The sequence below is a fragment of the Hylobates moloch genome, unplaced genomic scaffold (genome assembly GCF_009828535.3).
Source record: "Hylobates moloch isolate HMO894 unplaced genomic scaffold, HMol_V3 SCAFFOLD_5, whole genome shotgun sequence".
In the NCBI taxonomy this organism is placed as follows: domain Eukaryota; kingdom Metazoa; phylum Chordata; class Mammalia; order Primates; family Hylobatidae; genus Hylobates; species Hylobates moloch.
The window spans coordinates 134417334-134438313 of NW_026652280.1; the positions used below are offsets into that span (position 1 = coordinate 134417334).

General features: G+C 39.9%; 1 protein-coding gene and 1 pseudogene across 1 annotated transcript in view; both read right to left on the reverse strand.

Moving 5' to 3' along the window:
* BTBD8 (BTB domain containing 8) overlaps positions 1 to 20980 on the reverse strand; it is a 113153-nt gene that overhangs the window by 55496 nt on the left and 36677 nt on the right. Inside the window, exon 5 of the mRNA XM_032155363.2 lies at positions 7487 to 7576. Within this exon, the coding sequence (XP_032011254.1) occupies positions 7487 to 7576 (90 nt within the window). The remainder of the gene's footprint in view (positions 1 to 7486; positions 7577 to 20980) is intronic.
* LOC116468436 (cAMP-dependent protein kinase type I-alpha regulatory subunit-like) lies at positions 10695 to 12030 on the reverse strand (annotated as a pseudogene).

Below are 20980 nucleotides of genomic sequence, written 5' to 3' on the forward strand. Positions count from 1 at the left end.
CGGAATGTTAAAAACAACAATTATAATCTACTGAGCACTTATGAGCCAGTCCCTGAGCTAATAAGTATTCTGAATGCTATTGGCTCATTTAATCACCATATCAACTCTACGGCAGATACTACTACCAGTCTCATTTTATACATGAAGAAACTGAAATTAAGTAAATTGCCCAAGATCAAAATGCACTGGAATTTAAATCCAGGCAGACTGAATCCAAAGCCTGGGCTCTGAAGCAGTATACTACACACACTTCCATTATCATATTTATCAAACTGACTTGCAGTATTTTTGTTTACACATTCGTCTTTCCTTCTGAACTGTGTTCTGCAAGGGCAGGGTCGTGCCATTTATCCTTGTATCTCTGATAACAGCAGAATGTCAGCAATGATTCAATACCTCCAGGACCAGAAGAATTTCCTTTCCCCACATAATACTGGACCTCTGCAGTAGAATCATGATCTGGACAGTGCTGGCAAGATCCCTACAGTTTGTTAAGCATAGTACCTAATATCTGCTAAAGAAACAAAACGAGTAAGGCAAGAAGCAAACAAATGGCTATGTTCTCAATGGCAGGTTCATAAAAAGAAAAAAAAAAAAGAAGAAAATAAGGGGAGTCCCAGAAAGCAGGAATCAGAAAGGTGTTTGCTTTGATTCTATGGCCTTAATATATGTTCAATAAATGTTTGATAAATGTTTAACGAACGGCTTATTAGGGCACTTACAGCATCTTCTCAAACCTTCAGAGGGAGACTAAATTGAAAATACAGAAATACTTTTCCATTAATTAAATAAATATTTACTGACCCCTACCTACCATGGCTAAGTACTAGTTTCTGCTGATTCAAAATTCTGCATCTTTAATACTTAGGAAATAAAGTCAAATATCTAAATGTTCTCATTTATGTACTACAGATATGACAAGATTTAATCTCAGAATAATTAAGCATATTATCTGTAGTTTGCTAAAACACTAGCATAATTACTTGAATGTGTAATACTCTATATACTTTTCCTCAGAATTTCAAGAACGATTCTTATCAACATTAATAAGAATTGGCTATTTATGTTGAAATAATAGTTTCTTAAAAAATACTTGATATGTTAAGCAAAAGATAATGACTAAATAAAAATAAGTCCTATTAAAATAAACAGCAAAATTTAGACATTTGAACCTATATATCAATATATATGATACTATAAAAAGGGTAAGAAATAGTTTTCCTGCTGTCTTTTTTTTTTTTTTTTTTTTTTGAGACGGAGTCTCGCTCTGTCGCCCAGGCTGGAGTGAAGTGGCACAATCTCGGCTCACTGCAAGCTCCGCCTCCCGGGTTCACGCCATTCTCCTGCCTCAGCCTCTCCGAGTAGCTGGGATTACAGGCGCCCGCCACCACGCCCGGCTAATTTTTTTTGTATTTTTAGTAGAGACGGGGTTTCACCGTGGTCTCGATCTCCTGACTTCGTGATCCACCCGCCTCGGCCTCCCAAAGTGCTGGGATTACAAGCGTGAGCCACCGCGCCCGGCCGTTTTCCTGCTGTCTTGAGAGATGTTTTACTAAGCTGCATTTTCATTATATTTTAAGTCATTTGTATTGTATTTTTTACTAAAAGTGTTTATAAAGACATGATCAACTGACCTAGAAAAGCAACAGATTGTTCCAATAGCCCATAGTTTAAATGGAAAGATTTAAAGCACTATTCCCATTAAAATGTAATCAGAATAAAAGCTTACAGGAGATAAAAACATTACATGTACTCAGAAAAAAGAAAAACCGATTGTAGGACAAATATCTAAGATCAGAGACTAAACATGAACATAGACTACTAAAATCTCTGTGTTACCAGCCTGGCTAACATGGTGAAAACCTGTCTCTACTAAAAATAAAAAATTATCTGGGTGAGGTGGCGCACGCCTGTAATCGAGCTACTCAGGAGGCTGAGGCAGGGGAACTGCTTGAACCTGGGAAGTGGAGATTGCAGTGAGCCAAGTTCGCGCAACTGCACTCCAGCCCAGGCTACAGAGCAAGACTGTCTCAAAAAAATAAATAAAATAAGGCCGGGCACAGTGGCTCACGCCTGTAATCCCAGCACTTTGGAAGGCTGAGGTGGGTGGATCACCTGAGGTCAGGAGGTTGAGACCAGCCTGATCAACATGGAGAAACCCCGTCTCTACTAAAAATACAAAATTAGCCAGGCATGGTGGCACATGCCTGTAATCCCAGCTACTCAGGAGGCTGAGGCAGGAGAATCTCTTGAACCTGGGAGGTGGAGGTTGCAGTGAGCCGAGATAACGCCATTGCACTCCAGCCTGGGCAACAAGAGTGAAACTCTGTCTAAAAAATAAACAAACAAACAAACAAACATAAATAAATAAATAAAATAAAATCTCTGTTTCATATGTACTTTCTAAAGTTTCAGGCTCCTATGTGGAGCCCTGTGTGTGGGCTAAGGGGACACAGAGACTCCATTCATTCATTCATTCTTTGTTCATTCATAATTAATATTTTTGAATGACAGGCTCATTCTAAACTTTGTACATATAAGAAGTTTAACATTCTAGTGGAAGGACATGGACAATATTAAAAAGATAATTTTGATAGTCAAAGTGCCATGAAGACAACACAATAGGATAATATAAGAGAGTAACTGAGGAGTTGGTCTGTAGCTATATTAGGTGAAACAGTCTGGGAAGTTGATGCTTGTTCTGAGATTTCAAGCGTGAGAAGAAGCCAGCCATGCAAAATACTAGGTGAAAAACTCTTAGGCAGAGGAAGCCAAAAGAACAAAGGCCCTGATGCAGGAATGAACTTATTGGAGGAAAGATCCACAAATGCAGGCAAGAATGGTACAAAACTAGAGGGAGGCCAGGGGCCAGATCATGGAGGGTCTTGCAGGTCATGGTAAAGAGTTTGGGTTTAATTCTAATTGTAATGAGAAGACAGTGAAGGATTTTAGTCAGGACAGAAATACATCTCATTTATATTCAAAACTTATACTGAAGGCCAGGGCAATCCCAGGAATCTCCCAAGGGAGATAGGAAAATCCAAATTCATGCTCCAAAGCCCAGGCACCACTGGAAGACTTTTAATTAATAAAATGAAACAAGTGGAGTTCCTTCACAGAAGTGTTGGCTGTGGTTCAATTTACATTATAGTATGTGGAAAATTTTCCCTTTCTGTCTACTAGAGCAGGAAAATTTCCTTCCAACTATATCCTTCCACTCCCCAACTCTGGGGCATGGATGAAACTAGGATCATAGAATTCTTTTTTTTTTTTTTTTTTTTTTTGGATCATAGAATTCTTTTTTTTTTTTTTTTTTTTGAGACAGAGTCTCACTCTGTCGCCCAGGCTGGAGCGCAATGGCGCCATCTCGGCTCGCTGCAAGCTCCGCCTCCTGGGTTCACGCCATTCTCCCGCCTCAGCCTCCCGAGTAGCTAGGACTACAGGCACCCGCCACCACGCCCGGCTAATTTTTTGTATTTTTAGTAGAGATGGGGTTTCACTGTGTTAGCCAGGATGGTCTCAATCTCCTGACCTTGTGATCCGCCAGCCTCGGCCTCCCAAAGTGCTGGGATTACACGCGTGAGCCACTGCGCCCGGCCAGATTATAGAATTCTGCTGTCCCCACCCAAATTATTGAAGGCAGTTCCTCTTGAAAAATACTATGTGCATTATGTTCTCAGTATCTGGTGAATTACTAACTCACTAAAAATATGGTGGTTCCTTCTGTAAGGACAGACAGGATTGTCTTCGAATCTACTGACAGAAAACATCCTGCAGACATGCAACAGTGGCACAGTTTCAAAAGAAGCTGCTGGTTATGCAAAGTAAGCATTGCTGTCCTGGTACTGGGAAAGGCCCTCACTTGAACGCTTTTCTCTCTAGAAAATGAGAACAATCTAATTTAGAGAAAGAAAGAACAGTCAATATTAATAAGCACTACATACTACGCCAGTTTCTTTCCTTACTGTATCTCATTTAATACTTTCAACCACCTCAGGAAGCTCAGGAAAGTTAAGGAATGTCCCCAAAGTCATATAACAAGTTAAGACTGGATATACTACTGCCTGTAAGGACACCAAGGTTTATGATCCTTCTATGACACCACACTCCTCATGGAAACATCTGCCCAGGTTTACAATGTAAGTTAATGGGAAACTGGAATTTGTTTTGTGTATTGTTCCAATATACAAATTCCTAAAAGACGTAATTTTTTAAAGTAAAATTCCTTAATCCCCTTTAGCCTTCCAACAGCTTTATATGCCACAATGCTAATAATTCGAGACAATCAATTTGATATATGATACAACAGGGAAAGGCAAAATATATCATAGCACTGTGTGATAATAATAACAATAAAGGGTAAAGATGAAACCATGCATCCACCAGGTGATACTTTCTTCTTTTAGTGTTACAGAACCTTGCTTTATCAAGCAAGATAAAGCATTTGAAAAACAAAAACAAAAGTATCTTCATTTTCAATGCATTAACATTAAGAGTCAATAAGCCAATTAGAGGTGAGCTTCCACTGTTAATAAAGCAGCTCTAGGTAAACTGAACCAGTGAGAAGCAAAGCCTTGCTTACAGTAAAAGTGAAGAGAAAATACTGTAAGAGGGGTGAGCCTGGTCATGCCTGGCACTAATACAATGTATGGTCTACTTATTCAGATGACATTTTGATACTAACTGGGCTACTTCTATTTGGCTTTCCCTTGAACAAGCTACTAAAGTTGGTCAGCAGGAGTCAAGCCACACTGCAAAAGGGGTTATTTATCCATTACTTCCATTATAAATTAAAGACAGAAAATTACAGGTGAAAGAGTAGAGATGAGTAATTGATGTCACTATTTCTTTCTTGCCCACTGACCTCTGCCCACTGGTCTATTAATAAATAGACCTCATCTTTAAAAGCCTGAGTGTTTGAATGTTTAATCTCATCAGCTCATGAGGGGTGATTAAGGAAAAAAAAAAAAAAAAAAAAAAAGGACACCCCCTTGCCTTCATATAGCTAAACTCAGAGGTCACCTTGAACTATATAAAACAGATAAAAGTTGAAGGGGCATCCCTTTCCAAATGGCCTTCCCCTAAGATCCCAATCCTATGCCATGTGTTTCTCCTAATGTGCCTACTAGGAACTTTAGGGTTCTGTGGGACAAAGATTTACACAGTAGAGAAGAAGAGCAGTCTGAGCTAGCTCAGGAACACATACCAATGGGAAAACTTATAAATTTCTTCAATGACTGTGGTGGAATGAACTCTGAATTATGAATTGACAAATGTGATTTAAGCTGGGTGCAGTGGCTCACATCTATAATCCCAGTACTTTGGGAGGCCAAGGTGGGAGGATCACTTGAGATCAAGAGTTTGAGACTAGCCTAGGCAACATGATGAGACCTCATCTCTACTAAAAATTATAAAAACTAGCAAGGTGTGGGAGTACACATCTATCGTCCCAGCTACTTGGGAGGCTGAGGCAGGAGGATCACTTGAGGCCCTATATTGACCTCAGATAAAAAGAGAGAATTTAATTAGATCATCATTACATAATTTTTTTTTTTTTTTTTTCTGAGACACAGTCTCGCTCTGTCGCCCAGGCTGGAGTGCAGTGGCACGATCTTGGCTCACTGCAACCTCTGCCTCCCCAGTTCAAATGATTCTCCTGCCTCAGCCTCCTGAGTAGCTGGGATTACAGGCATGTGCCATCATGCCCAGCTAATTTTTGTATTTTTAGTAGAGACGTGGTTTCACCATGTTGGTCAGGCTGGTCTTGAACTCCTGACCTCTGGTGATCCACCTGCCCTGGCCTCCTGAAGTGCTGGGATTACAGGTGGGAGCCACCATGCCCGGCCTACATAATGTATTTTTTAAAAGCACATATATAGAAATAATAAATGAAAACAAATAAAAGGTAGATACAAGTAGTGAAAACAACTCATTTCTTTTGTTGTTACATATCTTTGCTAGTATTGCCCATGCCATGTATTTTCACGTTTTGGACGTTTCTAAGCACATTTATTTCTCAATTAGGTTGAAGAGTTTAATTTCTCTTTATACACTTAATAAAGACCATCAAACAGCCAATTTGTATATCTAGTCTCTAAATGTGTATTTCTGAAGATCTCCTCTCTCAGAGAAGAGGAAAACCTTCTTTGGAAATGTCTCCAGCATAGTCCTTCTGGTAAGGTCAATGATTTCCACCTCTTTATTTATGAACTGCTATCAATTTGATTTTGTAATATCCCTTCCTAAAAGTGTTATATTAGTATTTAAAAACTTGAATGTAGGCCAGGCGCAGTGGCTCACGCCTGTGATCCCAACACTTTGGGATGCCCAGGCAAGGTGAACTACTTGAGGTCAGGAGTTCAAGGCCAGCCTGGCCAACATGGCAAAAACCCATTTCTACTAAAAATACAAAAATTAGCCAGGCGTGGTGGTGCATGCCTGTAATCCCAGCTACTCAGGAGGCTGAGGCAGGAAAATCACTTGAACCTGGGAGGCAGGTGGAGGTTGCAGTGAGCTGAGATCCCGCCACTTGACTCCAGCCTGGGTGACTGAATGAGTGAGACTCATCTCAAAAAAACAACAAAAAAGAAATTGAATGTAAATATTTTGCTTTGCATATTAACAGTTTAAACAATTAAGATCCCTTTGAGATAACTGGAGATACTTTAAGTTATATAAAATATATACGTGTATATATATGTGTGTGTGTGTATACGTGTGTATGTGTATATATATATATATATTTTTGAGACAGGCTTTGGCTCTGTTACGCAGGCTGGAATGCAGTGGTGTAACCATGGCCCACTGCAGCCTCGAACTCCTGAGCCATGATTGTGTCACTGCACTCTAGCCTGGGCAACACTGCAAGATCTCATCTCAAAAAAATAAAAAGAAAAGAAAAATCAAAAAACTACCTGTTATGAACTGAAATGTCTGTGTTCCCTCCAAATTCATATGGTAAAGCCCTAACCCCCAGTGTGGTCATATTTAGAGATAGGGCCTCTGAGAAAGTAATTAACGTTAAATGAGGTCACATGGGTCCTTGATCTGATAGGATTATTCGTTTCCTTATAAGAAGAACTACCATAAAACTCTCTCTCCAAGTGCACGCACCAAGGAAAGGCCACGTGAGTGTACAGCAAGAAGGCGGCAGAGTGCAACCCAGGGGCAGAGCCCTCATCAGACACCAAAACTGCTGGCACATTTATCTTGAACTTTCAGTTTCCAGAACCGTGAGAAAATAAATACCTGTTGTTTAAATCACCCAGTTTGGATATTCTGTTATAGAAGCATAAGCAGATTAACACAATACCTCTGTTAATAAATGCTCTCTATTACTTCCCGTTTCAGAAAATGTACTTTGTTGAATTCTGCATGAGAAATATTTCATTGAACATCCAGGGAAATCAGATTCATAAAAAGTGCTTTGTATGAAATACAATTTGCAATCATTTGCAGTCAAATGGCCCTGTAAAAACATGCTTACCCTTGAAGATTAACGCACTCTTGGGAGCTTTCGGCCCAACAGCCACTCAGCATTGCAGCAAAATAACTAGATCTGGCACTCAAAATGGCCCTAAAGGGAAGATGGGTGATAAACACAGGTAAACATTTACATATTTTTCAAAATGTAATTTTTTATGACAATTTTCATCTTTATGTATTAAAACACAATAATCTATTTGTTTTGTTTGTATTCACAGGCAGGATTATTACATAATAAAACTTATAAGCTTATATTTATACCTAAGGGGTTTTTTTGTTTTTTGTTTTAAGAGACAGGGTCTTCCTCTGTCACCCGGGCTGGAGTGCAGTGGTGTGATCATAGCTTATGACAGCCCTGAACTCCTAGGCTCACGTATGATCCTCCCACCTCAGCCTCCCAAGAAGCTAACACCACAGGCATGCAGTATCACACTCAACTTTATTTTTAAATTTTTTGTAGAGACGGGGTCTCACTATGTTGTCCAGGCTGGTCTCAAACTCTAGACCTCAAGCAATCCCCCTATCCCTGAAGTGCTGGGATTCATAACTAAGCATTTTGATTGTTTAAAACATGAATTCCAATGCCCTTGCTATCTTTTTTTTTTCTTTGAAGCTTCTTTAATTTTTTAAGCTTATAAAAACATAATTTTGATATTTAATTTTTTAAATATAAAAAGGTAGCTAAAGACAAAGTACTGATCAGCAAACCCTCATTTAATATGGATTATTTTGGAAATTTAAAAATTTTTAACAAGGTGGCCTCCTATCTCATACTAAAGTATAAATCAAGGGTCTTTCCCAGATTTATACTTCATTCTTAGTAACAATCTAAAACCTTTTCAAATCAATGAAAAAAAAAAACAAAAACCAAAAAACCTACCATGACCAATTTAAATGACCTGGAAAAGGGTAAGAGAGGTGACCAATAATCACAGCCAGTTGCACACAGGTGGAAAAATGCTTGCTGTCACTCCCAAATATATCCCTACATTACATTATATGTAAATCACAATGGAAATAAGTGCCTACATTACAGAACTACGAAATTCTATTTAAAAAATAATAGGCCAGGCACGGTGGCTCATGCCTGTAATCCCAGCACTTTGGGAGGCCAAGGCGGGTGGATCACCTGAGGTCGGGAGTTTGAGACCAGCTTGGCCAACATGATGAAACCCTGTCTCCACTAAAAAAAATCCCTACAAAAAAAAATATATATATATATATATATATATATATACAAAAAAATGGCCGGGCGCAGTGGCTCATGCCTGTAATCCCAGCACTTTGGGAAGCCAAGGCAGGCAGATCACGAGGTCAGGAGATCGAGACCATCCTGGCTAACATGGTGAAACCTTGTCTCTACCAAAAATACAAAAAATTAGCCAGGTGTGGTGGCAGGCGCCTGTTGTCCCAGCTACTCGGGAGACCGGGTCAGGAGAATGGTGTGAACCCGGGAGGCAGAGCTTGCAGTGAGCCGAGATCGCACCACTGCACTCCAGCCTGGGCAACAGAGCAAGACTGCGTCTCAAAAAAAAAAAAAAAATTAGCCAGGTGTGGTGGCAGGTGCCTGTAATCCCAGCTACTCAGGAGGCTGAGGCAGGAGAATGGCTTGAACCCAGGAGGTGGAGGTTGCAGTGAGCCGAGATCACGCCACTGCACTCCAGCCTGGGCAACAAGAGTGAAACTCTGCCTCAAAAAAATAAATAAATAAATAAAAACAAAAAGTAAAAATAAACTGTTGGGTATCATTGGAATAATGTAACTCGTAAGGCTAGAAAATATTGGAATACAGTTCAGACTCAAAACATAAGTTCACTTTTTAAAAAGTTTGCTAGAAAAATAAATGCTAGATAGGAAAGTAGGACTTGTAGAAGGATGGCCTTTTATACCAATTTGAAAAACACAGACACACCATACCCTACCACCAACCCACCAGAAATTCTAGTTGAAATAAAAAGGAAGGAACAAAGGCTAAAGTAAAAAGCTTTAGTCAGGCACCATGGCTCACACCTGTAATCCCAACACTTTGGGAGGCCATGGCGGGCGGATCACTTGAAGCCAGCAGTTCATGACTAGCCCGGCCAACATGGTAAAAGCCCATCTCTACTAAAAATACAAAAATTATCTGGGCGTGGTGGCTGTGCCTGTAGTCCCAGCTACTCATGAGAATCACTTGAACCCAGAAGGCCGAGGTTGCAGTGAGCAGAGATCACGCCACTGCACTCCAGCCTGGGTGACAGAGCAAGACTGTCTCAAAAAAAAACAAAAACAAATAAAACAAACAAACAAACAAAAAACTTCCAAAATCTCATGTCCCAGTGAATTTAGTGGGGAAAAATTCCAGACACTGAACTTTGTTGGCTTGACACTTCTCCCTTTAGCAATATCACCTCCATTTCTGTTATGACTTTTGTTCCAACTGAATCTAATTGTAGCAAATTCAATCTCCTGGAATCAGCTTGATAAGCATAGGAGATTATACTAGAGTCAACTGAAGAATGTACATTAACCAAAAGCTCTAAATTAATAACCAGGAGTGTAGACCTCAAATTCTGATCCTCAATTCAGCATCTGATCAATATTTGGCACTAGCTGGATAAAGGTCTAATCAGAATTTGTGAGCAGAGGCAGATGTAGTTAAATCATAACCCAATATTTGCAGTCTATGATTTGGTTCCAAACTTAAAAGGCAGGTATAGATAGCCACATCTAAAAATATTTCAGAACTGGAGGGAAAACATTAATAACAAGATATAAACAAAACCAGGCAAATTAGCTTGGTGAACAAAAATTCTGGTTAAAAAAAGAAACTAAACTGATCATACCCACTGATAATTTAAGAGTGGAAAAATGAGCATTTTTCCACTCTTAAACTTGTTTAATTACAGGCAGATGTTTTTCTACTATATTAAGATTTTTCTGTATCCATTTTTCCTAATCCTTAAAGCTTAATGAGAAATCATTTATTCTGTAAAGAAATACAGCATATATGGCCACAGTCTAAATATGCTTAAAACTGGAAAGTTATGTCAGTTAAAAAAAAACTTATACTGTTACATCATTACTCTATGGTAATTCAGCTGATGCTGGGATCTGCCCTCACCCAAAAGCGTGGCACTCACTGCTCAGAGGCTGAATGCTAACACTGCCCAAACTGAAGCAGTAACAGCAAAGACTCCATAAAACTCTATTTAATTGTGTACAAGCATTTAATTACTGCTCCAGATTAAAAACTGTACAATAAGTGCAACTTTCAATATATAAACAGACAAGAAGCTGTGATGCCAGTGTCCATTTGGCACTGCAAATAGCAAAAATAAAGTGGTCTGCATGAGTGAAGTACGGATTGGGGAGAGGAGAAAAGGGAGGCCCAGGAGGCAGATTTCAGACAGTGACACAAAACTGTTGTATTGCTGGATGTTTCGTTTGAGGAGGTCTGAGCATGGGCCAAGAGCACATTCAAATCTAGGCTGGTCCAGCTTAATGTACTTCAAGGGGCCATGTACAACCACTGTGGCAGCAGGAGGGTGATTCATCAGGAATGCAAATTCACCAAAATAATCAGAAGGCCCCAATCTTCCCACTTCAACAAACTCTTCATTGTCTGACCAACGTTGCAGCATAGCAGCTGGCCCCTCTAGAATAATAAGGAACTCATCCCCTGGCTCTCCCTGCACCACCATCTTCTGCCAATCTTCAAACTTGACTGGTTTCCATGTATCAGCTACCATAAGATGCTCTCACTTATCCAGAGACTCTAAAATAGACACTTTACTAAGGAATTCCTCATACATCTTCCACTTTCTCAGTGTGCTTCCCATACGGATTGTTCTACAGCTGTCTCGGTTGATACACTACCATTTCACATTTGCCTTTGCTTTGACAGTGGCTACTCTAGGTGTTCCATAAATCAAAACAAATTATCCAAAGCTCCCTCCTTCTTCAACACTGGTTGCTCATTCATCATTGACACAGACATCCCTCTCTCCTTGCTCAATCACCTAGAAGTTATCCCCTTCATCACCTTGCAGAATCACTGTCTCTCCAGTGATAAAGGAGACTGGAAACATGGCATCAAAAATATCACTTCTCTCATTATCATCAAGATGTGAAATCAGCACATTCTTTTCAATGGCTTTGGCTAAAGACATTGCCTTATAATGGCTTTTGGTGTAATCTTATAATCTTTTGGTATAATCTTTCTAACATATGATGTGGCATCTTCCTCCATGTAGACTTCAGTGCTAACGGTACCTTGTCACCTCTTATCTTTAACCACTGGGTTGGGTGGAGGAGGAGAGATTTCATTCTCCTGAATTCTGTACAAGTGCCTGCTTCCTGCAGATTGTGAATTTGTTTTGCCTCCTCCTTCTCTAACCTCTCAAAGTGTTCCCTGAGGAATGCCACTGGTCCCTCAGGTTGAGCAGTACACAACTGCACAATAGAATCTTTGAGCAGTGCCTGAATGTTGTGCTTCTGGAGGTAGAGCTCACATTCTCAAAGGCTATGCTCCTCCTCTCTGGCAGCAGTGTCACCAGACGCCATGGTTCTCCGTCTCTCTCTGAGTGTCTCAGGTCCTCTCTATTCTTTCTTCTGCTCTTCACTCCCTCTCCACGTGGCTTTCATGAGCTTCCCTCTTCTCTCCTCTCCTCCTCTGTCCACCCTACTCTGCCTCCAATCTCCCTCAATGCCTCTCAAAGGCTCTTTAATTAACAACAATGGAAACTATGTCCATGAGTAAGAGGAATAAATCATTTACAAATAGAGGAACAAAGACCAAAGATGTTACTTTAAATCTTAAGGAAATATCAATAAGAGACTATAATTACTGTTTGTCAATTAAACATTTTTATTTTATTTTATTTATTTTTTTTTTTGAGACGGAGTCTCGCTCTGTCACCCAGGCTAGAGTGCAGTGGTGCAATCTCGGCTCACTGCAAGCTCCGCCTCCCGGGTTCACGCCATTCTCCTGCCTCAGCCTCTCCGAGTAGCTGGGACTACAGGCGCCCGCCACCACGCCCGGCTAATTTTTTTGTATTTTTAGTAGAGACGGGGTTTCACCGTGGTCTTGATCTCCTGACCTCGTGATCCGCCCGCCTCAGCCTCCCAAAGTGCTGGGATTACAAGCGTGAGCCACCGCGCCCGGCTGTCAATTAAACATTTTTAAATAAAAAATACATTCTACAATATCTTAGAAAATAAAAATAGGGACAACTCTAAATTAAAAATATTTTTAAATTTAAAAAAAAGAGCTTACAATTCTAAAGGTCCTGAGTTCTAGTTCAAAACTCACCATAATTATGTTCATGAAAGGATATATCTTAGGTTTGAAAAAATGATAAGAAAGATATTTTCTTTTGAATTACCATTTCATCTTCTCAAATAAAATGCTAATTAATTCATTCTTTAAAAAGAAATTTAAAGGCCGGGCGTGGTGGCTCACGCTTGTAATCCCAGCACTTTGGGAGGCCGAGGCGGGCGGATCACGAGGTCAGGAGATCGAGACCACGGTGAAACCCCGTCTCTACTAAAAATACAAAAAATTAGCCGGGCGTGGTGGCGGGCGCCTGTAGTCCCAGCTACTCGGAGAGGCTGAGGCGGGAGAATGGCGTGAACCCGGGAGGCGGAGATTGCAGTGAGCCGAGATCGCGCCACTGCACTCCAGCCTGGGTGACAGAGCAAGACTCCGTCTCAAAAAAAAAAAAAAAAAAAAAAAAAAAAAAGAAATTTAAAACATATATAGAGAGACAGAGTCTTACTATGTTGCTTTAGCTGGTCTCAAACACCTGGGCTCCAGTGACCCTCCTGTCCCAGCCTCTCAAAGTGCTGAGATTACAGGTGTTAAATCACTGTGCTCACCCTCATTCTTTCTTTTTGTTTTACTAGAGACAGGGTCTCTTGCTCTTTCACCCAGCCTGGAGTGCAGTAGCACAATCATAGCCCACTGCAGCCTCAAACTCCTAGCTAGCCTCATCTTTAATCCAACAGATATTCTATTCTGTGATCCGCACTATTCTAAGTGCTGAGAGTACAGCAGTAAATGAGATACATGGAACAATATTATATTCCAATGAAGGGTGGAGGACAGGGAGAAGAGAAAGACACTTCTGGAATGGCTTCCTAGGTTGTCTCAGATCAACCCTCCTGCTGAAAGCAGCTTAGGAAAGATGGACAAAATATATATATTTAAGAAAAGAAGCAAAAAAAGGAAGGCATGCTTTGAAGGCATCAGAACACTGCCACAATGATTAGAAAAGTTACGTAAGTTATGAGAGAGAAGACAAAAGAAGCGACCCAAGTATCTGAGGTAACATTTTCCACTGAGGCAATTGCCAAATCTGAAAGCAAAAGCAACAGCTGGAAGGCTGATAAGCTGAGTATAGCTTCCGGCAATCTTCACACAAATTGGAACTTGGGAACCATCAAAGAGGAGGGGTTTTAGTAGATCCAGGATTTCAGTTGGATCCCAAAGGGCCACATTCTAAACAGAAGAGTGAACAGGAAATAGACAAGCCCTTATTAGACTTGAAAGCCAGTTTTGAATTATCTCGGTCCCTGACTGGAACAAAGTGATCAGCATCTAGTCTGCCAGCCAGACAAAAGCAAAAGGAAATCCTGTCTGCATTAAAATATCACCTTGAGTGTCAAATTATTTCTACAAATTTTCAATAGAATGTTTAGTAGTCACCCAAAGATGATTTAGTGTAATAACGAACAACAATAATGAACATAAAAGAAAAAATTTCCATTTACACTAGTATCAAAACAGGTCAAATACATAGCAACAAATGTAACAAAATGTGTAAGACCTCTACACTAAAAACCATAAAACACTGCTGGGATAAATTTTAAAAGACCTAATGGAGAGCTAAAATATGCTCATGGATCTGAAACTTGAAACTGTTAATATGTCCATTCTTCCTAAATTAGTTTCTAGATTTACCACAATCCCAATCAAGTATTTTTAGTAGCAATAGATAAGTTGATTCTAAAATGTCTATGAAAATGCAAAGGACCCCTAATTGCCAAAGCAAACATCAACAGAAGAATAAAGGCGGAAGACGTGATTTCGGGCAACATGATGTCACTTACTATGAAGTAGCAATAATCAAAATAATGTGGTATTGACATAAGGGTGGACATATAAATCACTGGAACAGAATTGAGAGTGCAAAAATAAATCCACATATATATGGCCAATTGCTTTTCATGAGGGTGTTAAGATAATTCAATGGGGGAAAAGACAGTCTTATCATCAAAAGGTACTGGAACAACAGGATGTTTGTAGAAAAAAAAAATTAAACTTGACACTTGCCTCACACCATATACAAAAACTTAAATCTAGAATACATAGAGAACCATAATAACACAACCCAATTAAAATATGGGCAAGAACAACAAAAAATATCAGGTAAGAATCACTTGCTAGAAATAGTTTTACTTCAAAGCTAAAGTTTATGGCTAGTTATAAAAAATGACACCCCTGGCCGGGCGTGGTGGTCACGCTTGTAATCCCAACACTTTGGGAGGCCAAGGCAGGTAGACCACTTGAGGTCAAGAGTTCAAGACCAGCCTGGCCAACATGGCAAAACCCAGTCTCTACTACAAATACAAAAATTAGCCAGGCATGGTGGCACATGCCTGTAACCCCAGCTACTCAGGAGGCTGAGGCACAAGAATCTCTTGAACCTGAGGGGCACAGGCTTGTAGTGAGCTGAGATCATGCCACTGCACTCCAGCCTGGGCTACAGAGTGAGACTCTGTCTGGAAAAAAAACAAAACAAACAAAAAAGGCCAGGCGCAGTGGCTCACGCCTGTAATCCCAGCACTTTGGAAGGCCAAGGTGGGCAGATCATGAGGTCAAGAGATCAAGACCATCCTGGCCAACATGGTGAAATCCCGTCTCTACTAAAAATATAAAAATTAGCTGGGCGTGGTGGCACAAACCTATAGTCCCAGCTACTCAGGAGGCTGAGGCAGGAGAATCGCTTGAACCCAGGAAGTGGAGGTTGCAGTGAGCCGAGATTGCACCACTGCACTCCAGCCTGGCGAAAGAGCAAGACTCCGTCTCAAAAAAAAAAAATAATAATAATAATTGCTAAATACTGGAAATAAGCAATATTCCATCAACAGGAGAATGAATAAACAAATTGTGGCATAGCCATACAATCCAATACTACGCAGCAATAAAAATTCAATGAATCAATGATACACATAATATGCAAGGATGAAGCTCAAAAACATCACACTGAACAAAAGAGGCCAGACACAACAGTATGTCTGAGTCCATTTACATGAAATTCTAGGAAAGGTAGAATATCCTATGGTGTAGAGAACACAATAATAAGAAAGCAAACAACCTGATTTAAAAGTAGGCAAACCAAGAGTAGTAGTGTGTGCCTGTAGTCCCAACTACTTGGGAGGCTGAGGCGGGAGGATCCCTTAAGCCCAGGAGCTCAAGACCAGCCTAGGTTAACACAGCAAGACTCTGTCTCAAAAAAATAAAAAATAAAAAATAAAAAAATAAATGGGCAAAAGATATAAACAGAAAACTAACCAAAGAGGTATACAGATGGCAAATAAGCACATGAAAATCATTTGTTGCCTATGGCTGGGGTAGGGATGGGTACTGAAGGTAAACTGGCACAAGGGGACTTTTTAGTTGACGAAAATTCACTATATTTTGCTTACGGTGGAAGTTAAACAGGTTTATACATTAGTCAAAATTCATCGAACTGGACTTTAAGTTGTGTGCACTTGTTTGTGTATGCATTCTAACTCAACATACTTAACTATAAAAAAGAATGAAAACAAAATTTACTCAAGAAAGAAAATAACAGGCCAAGATAACTTCCCTAGTGAATTCTAATAAATATTTAAGGAAGATATAAGTTTTTAAAAAAATCAATCTTACTCAAACTAAAGCATAAAAAAGAGGAAATACTTCACAGTTCATTTTATAAAGTCAACATAACTTTGAGGCCTAAACCTAACAAGGACATTACAAAAAAGTAAAATTACAGGCCAATCTGTCTCATGAACATAGATGCAAAATTCCTAAACAAAATATTAGCAAACTGAATTCAGTATGAAATAGAATGAATAAAACATCACAACCAAACTGAAATTATTTCAGGAATGTAAGATTATTTTTTCATTCAACAATTAAGCAATATAATTTAGCACATTAACAAAAGAATGGAGAAAAATCATGTGATCATCAAAATCGATGCAGGAAAGCATTTGACAAAATTCAACACCAATTTAGGATTTTAAAAATTTAGGCAATTTTGGCCAGGCGCAGTGGCTCATACCTGTAATCCCAGCACTTTGGGTAAGGCTGAGGCGGGCAGATCACATGAGGCCAGGACTTTGAGACCAGCCTGGCCAATGTGGCAAAACCCTGTCTCTACTAAAAATACAAAAATTAGCCATGCTTGGTGGTGCACGTCTGTAATCCCAGCTACCTGGGAGGCTGAGGCGTAAGAATCGCTTGAACCTGGGAGGTGCAGGTAGGAGTGAGCTGAGATCGTGCCACTGCACTCCAGCCTAGACTACAGAGCAAGACTCTGTCTCAAAAAAAAAAAAAAAAAATTTTAGGCAATTTCAATCAAAATCTCAGAAAGCTATTTTATAAATACTGACAAGGTGATTCCAAAATTTAGTCATGTGCTACATAACAATGTTTGGGTCAACAAGAGACCACTCACACATGAAGATGGTCCCATAAGATTATAATGAAGCTGAAAAATTCCTGCAACCTAGGGATGTCTGACAGAAGGTCAAGTGCGAAGCATTACTCACATGTTTGTGGAGGTGCTGGTATAAGTAAACCTACTGTGCTGCCAGCTGTATAAAAGTCTAGCATACACAATTATGTACAGTACATACTTGATAATAAACTATGTTACTGGCTTATTATTTTATTGTACTACATTTTACATTGTTATTTTAGAGTATTCCTACTTACATATAAAAAAAAGTTAACTGTTAAATAGCCTCAGGCAGGTCTTTCAGGAGGTATTCCAGAAGAAGGCATGTTAGGAGATAACAGCTCCATGTGCGTTACTGCCCCGAAGACCTTCCAGTGGAACATGATGTGGAGGCGGAAGGGATTGATACTGATAATCCTGGCTCTGTGTAGGCCTAGGCTAATGTGTTTGCTTCTGTCTCAATTTTTAACAAAAGTTTAAAAACTTAAAAATATTTTTTAACAGAGAAAAGCTTATAGGCCAGGTGCGGTGGCTCATGCCTGTAATCCTAGCACTTTGGGAGGCCGAGGCGGGTGGATCATTTGAGATCAGGAGTTCAAGTTAGAGATGGTGAAACCCCATCTCCACTAAAATACAAAAAATTAGCCAGGCGTGGTAGTGCGTGCCTGCAATCCCAGCTACTCGGGAGGCTGAGGCAGGCGAATTGCTTGAATCCAGGAGGCAGAGGTTGCAGCGAGCCAAGATAGTGCCACTGCACTCCAGCCTGGGCAATAGAGTGAGACTCCGCCTCAAAAAAAAAAAAAAGAAAGAAAACGGCCGGGCGTGGTGGCTCACGCCTGTAATCCCTCAGACAGATCACGAGGTCAGGAAATCGAGACCACGGTGAAACCCCATCTCTACTAAAAATACAAAAAAAATTCGGTGACGGGCGCTTGTAGTCCCAGCTACTCAGGATGCTGAGGTAGGAGAATGGCGTGAACCCGGAAGGCGGAGCTTGCAGTGAGCCGAGATCGCACCACTGCACTCCAGCCTGGGCGACAGAGCAAGACTCCATCTCGAAAAAAAAAAAAGAAAAGAGCTTATAGAATAAGGATACAAAGTAAAAAGCCAGATGTGGCGGCTCACACCTGCAATCCTAGCACTTTGGGAGGTTAAGGCAGGAGGATTGTTTGAGCCCAGGCGTGTGAAACCGGCCTGGCCAACGCAGGAAGAACTTGTCTCTACAAAAAATACAAAAATCAGCTGGTTGTGGTGGCGTGCACCTGTAGTTCCAGCTACTCAAGAGGCTGACGTGGGAGGATCACTGGAGATAGAGAAGTCAAGGCTGCAGTGACCCATGATCGCGCCACTGTACTCCAGCCTGGATGACAGAGCAAGACCCTGTCTCAAAAAAAAAAAAAAAAAGAAAAGAAAAAATTTTTTACAGCTATACGTGTTTGTGATTAAGCTAAGTGTGATTACAAAAGGGTAAAAAGTTTCAAAAAATTAAAAAGTTTATAAAATGAAAAGTTACAATAAGCCAAGGTTAATTACTGAAGATAGCTTTTTAAAATAAATTTCGTGTGTATCCTTAGTATTTATAAAGTCTACAGTAGTGTACAGTAATGAACTGAGCCTTCACATTCACCCACCACTCACTCAATGACTCACCCAAAGCAACTTCCAGTCCTGCAAGTTCTATTCATGGTAAGTGCCCTATGTAGATAGGTGTATCGTTTGTCTTTTATACCAGATATATCTTTTAGTGCCAGAAAGTAAGAAAATGATCAACACACACACACACACAGACACACACACACTGAGGGAGTAAAAGGGACACAAGAGCCACCTGAAAGAGCTCCCACAGCTAAAGTTGTAACAAATTGAGCAAAAAAAAAAAAGAAAAGCCAAATTATAAAATAAGCCAAATTATAAGCTAAAGTACAAAGTAAGTATCTATGAGCCTACACTGATATATGTAAGTGGTTGAATAAATTAATATGTGGAGGAGAAGAGATAAGTTTTTTGTGCAGAAGAATTCCAAATAATTTATGTGAATAATACCCCCGGTTCAAGGAGGTAGAACATTACTTCCTATCACTTAAATATGGGCTACGCACAGTGACTTCCTTCCAGAGAGCACAGTCTGGAAATGGGAAGTGAGGAGAGCAGTAACTTACAGTGGAGAAACCAGATGAAAACAAGGTCATCATCAAGGTTAACATAAACAGTGATGTCATGTTGATCACATGTATCTTTAATATGATGTAATGAAAATGGCCCTTTATCTTTGTGGTCTTTCTGTCCCAAATCCATAATCCATGTAATTGTGAGAAAAACATCAGATAAACTCAATTTAAGGGACATTTCTATAAAATATCTGACCAGTACTCCTCAAACTGGAATATCATAAAAAAAAAAAAAGAAAAGAAAAAGTCTGAAAAACTGTTACAGCCAAGAGGAGCCTAAGGAGACATGACAACTAAGTGTAATGTGAGATCGGGGATTGATTCCTCGAATAGAAAAGGACACTAGGTAAAAACCAAGGAAATCTGAATATACTACAGACTTTAGTTAATAACAATGTATTGATATTGACTCAATTGTAACAAATGTACTATAAGATGTTAATAATGAGGAACTAGTTGTGGGGGTATATGAGAATACTGTACTCTTAATTTGTCCGTAAATCTGGAACTGTTCTAAAAAATAAGGCCAACTAAGAAAAAATTAGGATTCTGCTTCTACCCATAAGTACAGGACTTCCCTACCTTCCATTTAATAATTAGAAAACTGAACAAAATATGACCATGAAAAAAGGCAGTACAGGACTCTGATCCCCAAGAGAAGAAAAACAAATGAAGTAAGCTCTACAATCACAATGCTTTTCTTCCTAGAAGCAATTTCTAGTCAAGGCACAGGAAGGACAAATGAGCAGAGCCTTGTGGCTTAGCTGAGCTGAGGAGACAGATATAGGAGCCCCAAGAAGCTGAGTCAGCTGAAATTTGTAGGGTGCAGTAATATAGAAGAGGGAGTCATGAAGAACTCCAGAACTCAGAGTAGATCCTCCCTCCCTTGAGCTTTTGTCTGAATGTAATTTGAGTGTGCATAAGGTAAAACTACACAAAGCCCGGCAAAGAATAAAAGCCAGGAAGCTATATGGCTGACAGATATTCAAGTTCCTTCCGGCCAGAACTGAATACTTGGGGCACTAAGAAAAGATCCCAGAAGCCTCAGTAGAAAGGCTTTACAACATTTAGAGCAAAGGCAATCCTAGATGCACCCTAACAAAATTTAAAAAGAAGCTTCATAAACATGAAACTGATCCCCAATAACTTAAATGCCTGCTAAAAAAAAAAAACTTTAATAAAGTTTTTCAAGAAAAACAATAAAGTTCAAACATTCAAAAACATAATATTTATAATGTCTGCCATTTGATTAAAAACTTACTAGGTAATGTGAAGCAGCAGCAAAATGTGAACATTAAAAGGGGGAAAAATCAGTCAATATTATCAGACCCAGAAATGACAGAGAAGATGGAATTAACAGACAAAGCATTTTAGGGCTGAGTGTGGTAGCTCACACCTGTAATCCCAGCAATTTGGGAGGCGGAGGCAGAAGGATGCCCTTCTGCCAGGAGTTCAAGACCAGCTTGAGCAATAATGCGAGAACCCATCTCTACAAAAAATTTTTTTAATTAGCTGAGTATGATGGCAAGTGCCTGTAGTCCCAGCTACTCAGGAGGCTGAGGCCAGAGGATCACTTGAGCCCAGCAGTTCAAGGTTACAGAAGCTATGATCATA